Source organism: Macrobrachium rosenbergii, unplaced genomic scaffold (assembly GCF_040412425.1).
Source record: "Macrobrachium rosenbergii isolate ZJJX-2024 unplaced genomic scaffold, ASM4041242v1 13875, whole genome shotgun sequence".
Lineage (NCBI taxonomy): Eukaryota > Metazoa > Arthropoda > Malacostraca > Decapoda > Palaemonidae > Macrobrachium > Macrobrachium rosenbergii.
The window spans coordinates 4,823,876-4,836,375 of NW_027100719.1; the positions used below are offsets into that span (position 1 = coordinate 4,823,876).

General features: G+C 31.1%; 1 protein-coding gene across 1 annotated transcript in view; it reads right to left on the bottom strand.

Moving 5' to 3' along the window:
* The window catches only part of LOC136837895 (DE-cadherin-like), a 385,893-nt gene that overhangs the window by 71,976 nt on the left and 301,417 nt on the right, over positions 1-12,500 (bottom strand). The window contains 7 exon segments of the mRNA XM_067102776.1: positions 3,138-3,334; positions 4,466-4,660; positions 5,022-5,165; positions 6,024-6,143; positions 9,480-9,574; positions 11,408-11,431; positions 11,689-11,706. Coding sequence (XP_066958877.1) covers positions 3,138-3,334; positions 4,466-4,660; positions 5,022-5,165; positions 6,024-6,143; positions 9,480-9,574; positions 11,408-11,431; positions 11,689-11,706 — 793 coding nt within the window.

The following is a 12,500-nucleotide window of genomic DNA, read 5'->3' on the forward strand; positions in this document are numbered from 1 at the left end:
GTAATGTGTGATACATGAATCACGTACAAAAGTGATAATAATCATATATATATATATATATATATATATATATATATATATATATATATATATATATATATATATATATATATATATATATATATATATAAGGAAAAGTAAAATAGCCCAGAAAAGATGAACCTTGCTGTTGTCAAAATTCTTTTACCTGAAAATTTTCTGTCATCCTTAAAAAAAATCCCGGATTACAGGAATTTGGACAGGGATTATGAAAGGGATTAGGAATAGGTCAAATTTGACTGAAAAAAATCAATCACAGCGACATATGAAGCATTTAATTCTGAAATTCTGAGAGAGAGAGAGAGAGAGAGAGAGAGAGAGAGAGAGAGAGAGAGAGAGAGAGAGAGAGAGAGAGAGAGAGAGAGCATATACTGTTCGTATAAAACATTTTTTATACACTTGGTTTTCAATAAAACAGTATATATTTTATTTCAGATGGGTAACATGACATTTAAATTTCTGACACTGCTTTTGCATAGACGTGTGTTTATTTTACAAAGCACAATTTCCAAGGGACAGCGTTCCATGTTCAAACGTCAACGAAGATTCCTCGATTTGCTAAGACTTGAAACCACATTGCTACTACATAGCTGAAATTTGACCTCTGGTCGTAAACTCTTACATGTTTTTATCAGATTTAGCTAATTTATCATTTTATTGACTCGGAAGTTTATTAATCCTGATGAATATAAAATTGAATGTTTTAAGGATCACATTGTTTTTTATGGCTTTGTCATTACACACCATCGATTTTACCACATTCCCGTCGCAAAGAGTCGAAATGTTTTATTATATTTCTGTTTTTACCGAATCAGAGCTATTACATTGCAATATACGCCTGTACACTGGATACAAGCACTCTGAAACCGAATATTGCCCATTATTATGTGTAAACTTTTATAAATATATGAATGGAATCATGTTTCCCTAGAGTGAGCAAATACGCATCTATGGAATAATGGAATAAAGAATTCTGACTTTGAATTTGACTTGACTCTTGCTGCTGTAGGTTCTGAGTCTTCGGTAATGTCGGTACAGCATCCTCATATGTCAATGTAATCAGGTCTTCAATAAATACTTAAATCTGTCTTCATTACCTATGATAAAATGTAAATGACACGACAGCAGCATTACCAAAATGAAAAAGTATAAAAAAAAGATATTTGCTTGTTCTCTAAACTATAACACTTAAACCAAGACAGAATTTCAATTTGATTAAATTGTAAAAGCAAATTAAATGAACATAAGAGTTCACTTACGTCAGCTGGTTAACTTTTGTCCAATCATTTTTCTTTACGAATTTTGTTGAGAGAGAGAGAGAGAGAGAGAGAGAGAGAGAGAGAGAGAGAGAGAGAGAGAGAGAGAGAGAGAGAGAGAGAGAGAGAGAGCTGCAACGGCCAATAACTGAAAGAAAAATTTCAGTAAAAATAATTGAGCAAAGAGAGAGAGAGAGAGAGAGAGAGAGAGAGAGAGAGAGAGAGAGAGAGAGAGAGAGAGAGAGAGAGAGAGAGAGAGAGAGAGAGAGAGAGAGAGCAAGCTGCAACGGCCAATAACTGAAAGAAAAATGTCAATAAAAATAAATAAGCAGAGAGAGAGAGAGAGAGAGAGAGAGAGAGAGAGAGAGAGAGAGAGAGAGAGAGAGAGAGAGAGAGAGAGAGCTGCAACGGCCAATAACTTAAAGTAAAATGTCAATAAAAATAAATAAGCAGAGAGAGAGAGAGAGAGATAGCTCTTCAACGGCCAATAACAGAAAGAAAAATGTCACTAAAATTACTGAAACAGAGAGAGAGAGAGAGAGAGAGAGAGAGAGAGAGAGAGAGAGAGAGAGAGAGAGAGGTGTTGCAACCAATAACTGAAAGAAAAATGGCAATAAAAATACTGAAACAGAGAGAGAGAGAGAGAGAGAGAGAGAGAGAGAGAGAGAGAGAGAGAGACAGACAGACAGACAGACAGACAGACAGATAGACAGAGAGAGAGGTGTAGCAGCCAATAAATGAAAAAAAAATTCTGTTCTCCAGTGTTTCTCAGACACATTTCAGCTTCTGGAGAATCTGATCTCTGTTCTGGAGACAAGAATCAACTCACTCCTAGCTGTGAACGCTCTCACTGACCGACAACATTTTCCAGAGGAAAAATATGATACTTAGAGTCTCGACAAGACTGACACGTATCAAGAACAGTTGGCAGAAGAGCAAAAGCGGATGATATATTTGTTTTAGTAAATCATAAATATAATAGAGACGTGCAATATAGTGGCACGCAGTGAAGCACAGGAAAGGTGAAAGTACAGATATAATAATTTGTTGAGCAAATCGAGGTCATGTAATGTAAATGAATTTCAGTTCTGTTACGTAGTTTATTTGTTTCAATTTTTCACTTCTCGTGTGTGGATACTTTTACACACAAGAAGCGTATAACTTGAACAAATATCTGTAAGACAAAACTCAAGTACATACACGCATGAAAACAGAAAAAGGATCGCCGAAGTATCCCCAGAAACACGAAACAGGCAAATGAAAGTAATATATACACGGACATGGCATCAGCTATGCTTCTGTTGTGAGCAAATTTTCCCACACTGCATTATGCTCTAATTTAGAGTCCTTTGCCATGTTGAACGGAGTGACAATTTAGCAGTGAAAAAAGCAAACATGAAAAGGCATAATGATCTTGCTACTTCGTTCATATATTTATCCTGTCATACGGGTACCCGTATGGCGTGTGCAAGAGTACATATACATGTATGGGAATACAAGTATGGCAATCGAAAGCACAGTGAATGTTGCATTTTACATCTTGACACATCGGGAGTTTATGTATGGATTCTAAAATATTTTGAATCTTGCGCTTTATATCTTGACGCATCTGGAGTATATGCATAGTATTCGGAAATATAGTGAATATTGCATCTAACATCTTGAAACATCGGGAGTACATGAATGAAAAGGCTAGGAAAACCAGAAAGTGAAGTAATAATCTACGCCATTCATACATGAATTTGGAACACCACGATTCTCTCTCTCTCTCTCTCTCTCTCTCTCTCTCTCTCTCTCTCTCTCTCTCTCTCTCTCTCCTGTCTACCAAGGACAAAAGCTTACCTTGCACACAACGTCAGAACATCCGTATTTTCTGTGGTGTTTTCCCAGACCTCAGGGAAACGCGGAACCTGTCTGACAATCGTAGGCGGCAGATCGTCTGATGAAACCACCTGGATGCGGACCTCAGCTGTGGACCACAGCACTGGAGAGCCTTTGTCAGAAGCGCGAGCTCGCATCTCGAACATTCGTCTGTTGCCCTGGAGGAACAGCAAAACAAATATGGTACTTGGATGCTATGGATAAATGCTGCATGAATACTGACTGAGTGTTACGCATTAAAGAAAAGTTTAGCAGATTTGTAGGAACATAAATTATTTCCTTCAGAGAAGAAATAAAATCCACATTAACATCTGCATTATCATCTTTGCAATAACAGTGTTAAGAAGAGAAAGAGTGATAGCAGTATTTTTAGAAAATTACATATAGCTGGGTGGTTGAAAATTACGTAGTCATAACAAAATATTGATATATATAAGTACTTGGAGTTATCTATACAAGTAATGAGAAAAGTAATTTATATATCCAAATCTAAGATATAATAATAAATAAACAGCAGAAAACTCATAACTGTATGTGTCTTTTTTTTCTGCTGAATCAAGCACAAACACCATCAGACTTATTCAGAAGATGAAGCCTATTCTTAAGGAACAAGCCCACAGAGGTCATTGACTTGAAGTACAAGTTTCCAAAGAATATGGTGCTCATGAACAAGAAGAAAGAAGCTTCCACAGAAGGCCTGTACGTAGAATGTAGATCCCTCGAAAGTGCCTATTTTTTTTTTTTTTTTACGATCTCTGTCACCAACCTAATATCTTACATGCTCTCCATATGACCAGACCACCTAAAGAATCTCTATCCCATCTTCTTAACAGACGACTATGAAAAGAAAATGCATCAAGAAAGTCAAATTTTCAATGAGCACATTGCTCAGAAAGAAGATCAAGAGAAAAAAACACTGACAGATCATATCCTCTTGCATTCTCTCCACATGACCAGACCACCTCAAGAATATCAAACCCATCTACTTACCAAACAATAACGATGGAAAGAAAATGGAACAAGAAAGTAAAAATTCTTCAGCAGCACATTCTTCAGAAAGATCAAGAAGAAGACGAAGAAATCACTGGGAGAACATATTCTCTTGCATTCTCTATTCAGGACTAAATCACCTAAGAATCTCTAACCCATCTAATTACCAAAAAGTGACGATGGAAAGGAAATGGAACAAAGAAGTAAAATTCCCCAGTAGCAATTAGTCAGTAAGAAGATAATATAAAGAAGAGGAAGAAGAAGAAAAAAAGAAAACACTGACAGAATATTTGGCTTACCATACTCTTCTCCAGAGGACTGGTGAGAGTGATGATTCCAGTATCGCTGTCAATGGCGAAGTATTTCATGTCGTCTGGGTTTCCTTGCAAGGAGAAGGAAATTTCGGCGTTGCTGCCGGAGTCCCTATCGGACGCTGTCACCCTCAGCACGGGAGTGCCAGCAATGTGGTCTGTGCTTATCGTCTCCTCGTACATCTGTGCTTGGGAAAGAGAACACTCAACTCAGAGAGTCAGTTTTTACATCATTGTGAGTAAACAAAAAAGCCAAATACTTTGGACCCAAAACACTTAAAACCAGATTGGTACCTGAAAGGAAAAACACATTGGGAAGTAGCACACCTAAACCAGATTGATACCCGAGGGGAAAAAATCATAAAATATGGACATGGCACAGTTAAAACCGGAAAGATACTTGAAGGAAAAAACCATATAATTTGAACATAACACAGACAAACCCAGATTGATACCTGAAGGAAGAAAACAAATAATTTGAACTAACGCAGCTAAAACCACGTTGGCACCTGAAGGAAAAACAAAAACCTGATTTGGACAATACCTGACGATCGAAGAGCGGAGGGTTATCGTTGATGTCATCGACGACGACCTTGAAGGAACAGGAGTCCTGGTGCCTCTCGAAGCCGCCGTCACGAGCCACCACCGTCAGATAAAACTCCTTGTCCTCGCCGTCTCGGTCAAGGCGCTGCAGGGGAACACGCAAGAAGAAAGTAAGAAAGTTGAAGATAGAGAAATATGCAAAACATTTCACATTTAATTTCATGAAATGCAATGGAATATAAGATTTAGGCCAAAGGCCAAGCGCTGGGACCTATGAGGCCATTCAGCGCTAAAAGGGAAACTGTCAGGAGAGGGTGGAAAGCAGGATGGAAGAAAGAGAATATGAAAGGAGGTACAGTAAAAAAAAAAGGAAAGAAAGGGGTTGCAGCTAGGTACCTGAAAGAAGTCCTATTTCCAAAGTGATAAGATCATGAAAAAACTGTTGTAAAAATATTTTTTCTCATATAACATTAAGATAACTTGAAAGATCTTCTCATCTCCAGGTAATATAATAAAAAAAAAATATCTGAATAAGTTCAGGTATTTTTTCTCATACAGTGTTAAGATTACCTATCTCCAGATGAGGCCATGGAAACAAAACTAAATGTTTGAATGTTTGCTATATTCAATAAACTTTTTTTAAATTAGGCTCCATTACCGCCCAAAGAAACAATTTCCTTGAAAATTTCCCTTTGACTTTAATATTTATTTGCCATTATTTTCTTTCTTTATTTTTGTTGTTGATTTTGTAACTTCTGATATTCTTGTGTGTACTGTATACCAGGTACGTGTGGGTGAAAAGGAATATGCGAATTAGAATAAAATATATATACTATGTTGAGAATTCTTTCGGATTTTAATATTCATTTGGTAACATTTTCATTATTTATTTTTTGGCCGTCGCGATAACCTCTATATTCTTGTATGTACACCTAGCACGTATGGATGAAAAGGAATATACATATTAAAATATAAAAGTATCTAATATAAGTGACTCGCTTACCTTAGTGGTAGATATCTGGCCGTGTAGATTGGAAGAGTGAATGGTAAACTTCCCAAAATCATTCAGAAGGAAATAGGATACGATTCCGTTGTCGCCTCGATCTTCGTCTGTTGCCAACACCTTCGAGGATCGAAGATGAAAAAGTTTAATTTTACATTAAATTATTATTTGACATTAAAGTTTTCATGCTATGATCTTAAGTCTTCTTAACATGATTAGTTCGAAGATCGTGCTCCAATCTATGCCGATTTAAAGTAATGACAACAACTGTCAGTTCCAGAGGTTCTTTATTCCTCACACCACTGGACTGTGGAACAGCCTCCCGGAGGATGTTGTGCAATTGGAACTTCAAAAGTTCAAGCGAAGATGTAATTCATTACTACCTAACATTATTCTCTTTGAATTTTAATACATTTTTATCTATTTATTAATTCATTATTTTTTTTTCTTTTTTAATAAGTGAGATTTCTCCTTTCTGTATTTCCCTTTACCTCCTCTTACTTCTTCCTTATGAACACCTTATTCTCTGGAAGCTTGAATTTCAAGTCAATGGCCCCTGTGGTGGGCTTGTTCCATATGAATAGGCTTCATATTCCGAATAATGATAGTAACAAATTAAACATTTATTGAGCGAGTGTCCATAGTACAATCAGCAGCGAACATCTAGTTCTGGAAATAAATCGATCTGTGAAATTTTATCAGAAACTTCAACATTTGCAATTATTGCAATTATAAAGTTTTTGAATAATTGTCATTTGATTGGCAGAATATAAAGAAAATTATAAATAAAAACAAATCCTTCGGGCCAGCCCTGCAAGAGCTGATAATCAGCTCAGTGGTCTGGTAAAACTATTAATAATAATAGTAATACTGATACCGAAATATTTGCTATATTTTGCTCATGTTTTACAGTTCATTCCGGTGAGGCTGACACTGAGAGCGGCGCTCGTGGGAGTGGTGTTAGTATTACAATAAAATTTTACAGCGAAAATAACGAACGTCAGAAACGTCAAAAGCACAGAGTAAAACATAGAAAAATATTTTCAAGTAAAAAACTGTGATAATTGTTTAAAGTAAAATTTCACACAATAAAAAAAGGAAAATATTTTTAAGTCTAAAATGTGATAATTGCTTAAAATAAAATCTCACACTATAAAACAAAGGAAATTATTATCAAATCTAAAATGTGATCATTGTTTAAAATAAAATCTCACACTATAAAACAATGGAAAATATTTTTAAATCTAAAATGTCATCATTGTTTAAAATAAAATTTCACACTATAAAAAAAAAGAAATTATTTTAAAATGGAAAATGTGATCATTGTTTAAAATAAAATTTCACACCATAAAACAGAAAAATATCTTTAAATATAAATTGTGATAGTTTAAAATAAAATCTTACACTATAAAACATAGAAAAATATTTTTAAATCTAAAATGTGATAATTGGCTAAAATAAAATTTCACACTATAAAACAGGAAAATATTTTAAAATCTAAAATGTGATAATTCTTTACAATAAAATCTCACAGTACAAAACATAGAAAAATATTTTTAAATCTAAAATGTGATAACGGTTTCAAATAAAATCTCACACTATAAAACAAGGAAAATATTTTGAAATAAAAAATGTGATACTTGTTTCAATTAAAATTTCACACTATAAAATATAGACAAATATTTTTAAATCTAAAGTGTGATAAATGTTTCAAATAAAATCTCACACTATAAAAAAAAGGAAAATATTTTTAAATCTAAAATGTAAAAATTGTTTAAAATAAAATCTCACACTATAAAACAAAAGAGAACATTTTGAAATCTAAAATATGATATTTGTTTAAAATAAAAATCCACACTATAAAACAAAGGAAAATATTTAAAAATCGAAAAGGTGATAATTGTTTAAAATAAAATTTCACACTATAAAACAAAGGAAAATATTTGAAAATCTAAAATGTGATAATTGTTTAAAATAAATCTCAAACTACAAAACATAGATAAAGACATTTGAATCTAAAATGTGATAATTGTTTAAAATAAAATATCACACTATAAAACAAAGGAAAATACTTTTAAATCTAAAATGTGATAATTGTTGTTTAAAATAAAATCTCACAGTACAAAACATAGACAAATATTTTTAAAACTAAATGTGATAATTGTTGTTTAAAATAAAATCTCACACTATAAAACACAAACAAATATTAAAAAATCTAAAATGTGATAATTTTTAAAAATAAAATCTCACAATAGAAAACAAAGGAAAATGTTTTTAAATCTAAAATGTGATAATTGCTTAGAATAAAATTTCACACCATAAAACAAAGGAAAATATTTTTAAATCTAAAATGTAACAATGGTTAAAAATAAAATCTTACACTACAAAATATAGACAAATATTTTTACATCAAAAATGTGATAATTGTTTAAAATAAAATCTCACACAATAAAACAAAAGAAAATATTTTAATATCTAAGATGTGATGATTGTTTAAAATAAAATCTCACACTATAAAACAAGAAAATATTTTCAAATATGAATGTGATAATGGTTTAAAGTAAAATTTCACTTATTGAAAGCAACGTACTTGAATGCAAAAGGCGTTGGCATCTTATAAAGACACAAATTTCATATCTTCTACTGAAAGTGACACTTGTAGTTGGATCAGATTTTACATCCTCGTTAAGTGACTATTGTAAAGTCATGCTCTCTCTCTCTCTCTCTCTCTCTCTCTCTCTCTCTTTGAATCATGACCGTTACCGTTTCAACTGATACGAAACATTATAATTTGACCAATTTTCCTTTTTTCTTTCCTGTTCCGAACATATTTACATAAATTCTCACCCCGACCCCCACCCCCTCTCTCTCTCTCTCTCTCTCTCTCTCTCTCTCTCTCTCTCTCTCTCTCTCTCTCTCTCTCTCTCACGAATAATGTCTTATTCAGATTTACCTTTCATCGTTTAAAAATCCTGAAGTCTTCTTCATATTGAATAGTGTTTATGATCTGAATAATAATAATAATAATAATAATAATAATAATAATAATAATAATAATAATAATAATAATAATAATAATAATAATAATAATAATAATAGCAGCATGAGTCACTAGACGGTGAAGAAATTCACAATGGTGTAAATGTAAAAATTATACTAGAAATATAAACACAAAACTTTTTGTATATATATCTCTATCATATATTTAAATATACACCATTGTGGATTTCTTGACCAATAATAATAATAATAATAATAATAATAATAATAATAATAATAATAATAATAATAATAATAATAATAAAAACAATAATAACATTGCTGTCACTCACAATACTCAACAGAACCACTCCTCAGTCTTCACTTTTTTTCCTGCCATTCTCTCCTCCTAACCCATCCCCAAACCAAACAACCCCCTTCCCCACCACACCCCCACCACACCCCCCAATTACCCACCACGAGCACAGGAGTTCCTTCCGTGACGTTCTCCTTGATGTGAATCCCGTCATAAGCTGCGCACTCGAGGAAGAAGGGCTTGTGGGAATTCTCCTCTGCAACGAAGGAAGTCAGGCGTCATTCGTGCTTCCTGACATTACTCGTTTTGATTGAAAATAAATCGAAATGAAATGGAACTGAGAGCGGAATAAAGTACAATGAGAAAAATAAAACTGGGAATAGAATAAAGTGCATGAAATCAAATAAAACTGCTAATAAAATAAAGTGAATAAAATGAAATAAAAATGGGAATTAATACAATGAAATAAATAAAATAAAAATGGAAATAAAACAGAATCAAATAAAATAGAATTGGGAATAAAATAAATATAAAAAGTAAAATAAATAAAATAAATTTGGGAATAAAATATATAAATGAAATAAAATTGTGAATTAAATAATGTAAGATTGGTAATAAAAATAAAACAAACAAAATAAAGTGGTAATAAAAATAAAATTATTAAAAATATATGAAATTGGAAATATAATAAATAACATAAAAAGTAAAATAAAATAAATTGGGAATAAAATAAAATAAATACATAAAACTGGAAATGAGATAAAACAAATAGATAAGAAAATAGGGAATACTATAAATAAAATAAAACGAAATTGGGAATAAAAAATAAAAAGTAAAATTGGCTATAACCTGAATCAAGTAAAATAAATATAGTAAAATTGGCAATTAAATAAAAAAAATTGGCAAATAAAAACAATAAAATAAAATAAAATTTGAAATAAAATAAATAAATATATGGGAATAAAAAAAATTAAATAAAACAAAATTGCGAATAAAATAAAATAAACAAAATAAATTTGGGAAAAAATAAAATAAAATAAACTCAATAAATAAAATTAAATTATGAATAAAATAAATATAATCAAATTAGGAATAAAGTAGAATAGAATAAAATAGGAAATGGAATAGAAGAAAATGAATAAAATAAAACTGGAAATTAAATCAGATAAACAAACAAAATCAAATTGTGAATATAAAGTAAAATAAAATACATGGAATAAAATTGGGAATAAAATACAATAAAATAAATTAAATAAAATTTTAATAAAATACAATAAAATAATTTTGGGAATATAATAAACTAAAATAAATGAAATGAAATTGGAAATAAAAAATAAAATAAAAAAGGGAATAAAATAAATGGATCAAACAAAATCAGGAATACAATAAAAAAAAATAAAATCGGGTAAAAAAATAAACAAATTAAATAAAATGAAATCTGGAATAAAATAAAATGAAATAAAATGGGGAATGAAATGGAATAAAATAAAATTGGAAACAAAATAAAATAAAATTAAATAAAACTGGGAATAAAATAAAATAAAATTGAAATAAAATAAAATGAAAAATATAAAATAACACTTAAAATAAAATACAAGTAAAATAAAACTGGTAATAAAATAAAATAGAATAAGCTAAATAAAGCTGGCAATAAAATAAAACTAGCAATAAAATGCAATAAAATAAGCAAAATAAAATTGGGAATAACAAAAAAATATAATAAAATAAAATTGGGAATAAAATAAATTAAATTAACTAAAATATTGTTGGGAACAAAATAAAATAAAATTTGATTTTTGAAATATTATTTTATCTTGTTACGTTTTCAGTGGAAATATTCTTTTTGTGTCCTAGCGGGTGCGAGTTTTATGTTCTAACTTCATACAAGACCTTTGAATTAATTCCTGTTCATTTACTAGACACCCTTCAATGCTTAAACAATACTCAGCATTGATACTCCTAAGTGCAATGATTTTTTTTACAAAATGCAAATTAGCTTAAACAATAACTAGCATTTCAAATTCTGTTCTGAATACAAAATAATTTAACGAAAACCTAATACTAGACAAAAAATGAGGGATTTTCTTACCTTCATGTTCCAACACGAGACGTGCTGCGAACATATTATTGTTATTATTATTATTATTATTATTATTATTATTATTATTATTATTATTATTATTATTATTATTATTATTATTATTATTATTATTATTATTATTATTAACCATTCATTTATTGGCAATATTTTATTGACAGTTTTACTATTACTATCCTTAAAATATGGGAAGCTAATATTTCTATACAAAAGAGGAATTACCCAGAATTTGGCCATAAGAATGAAATGAGATTAATCATGATTAAACTCACCATAAGAAGGACTGGTCGCTACGGAGGGAAGGAGACATTGGTGTTAGGGTTGAAAGTCTACGAATACTTAACATACATAAAACAGACTAACATTATGTATATATATATATATATATATATATATATATATATATATATATATATATATATATATATATATATATATATATATATATACACAGGGTGTTTCAAATTAGAGGCCCCCTCTAGAGCATAAACTAAAATTGATATGGACAAAAACAAAAGTAATTCAGAACAGGTATTTATTTAAGTTTCTCTCTGAGTATTTAATATTTTGTGTAGCCTCCATCTACCTGTACCACAGCCTGCATTCTTGAGGGGTATGATTTCAGCAAATCGCAAAAAAGCTGAGACTCAAACTCCATTTCCCTGAGCACTTCGGTCACCTCTCTTCGCAGGTCGATGAGGCTTGGTATACCATCATAGTTCACTGTGCGCGCTTTAACACGATCCTTTAAGATACTACCAATGTTTTCAAACACATTAAGGTCAGGGGAGCTACCTGGAAATTCACTTGACGAGAAGAAATCGATACCACTGTTTTGAAGCAGCTCCTGTGTCTGAAGAGCCTTGAAACATGGTGCCTTATCATGCAAAAATGTGACTTCTTCAACAGATAACACATTTTCAGGATCTTTGAGGAAAGGAAATACTCCACCAGTAGGCACAGTTTCTCTGAAGTATTCGCCATTCCATGACTGTCCTTCTTTGATGATCCACATTAACCGTTTGGCTGTGAAAAATTCCCAAACATTCAGGAAATTTCACATCTTGGCGATAGCACACGTCAC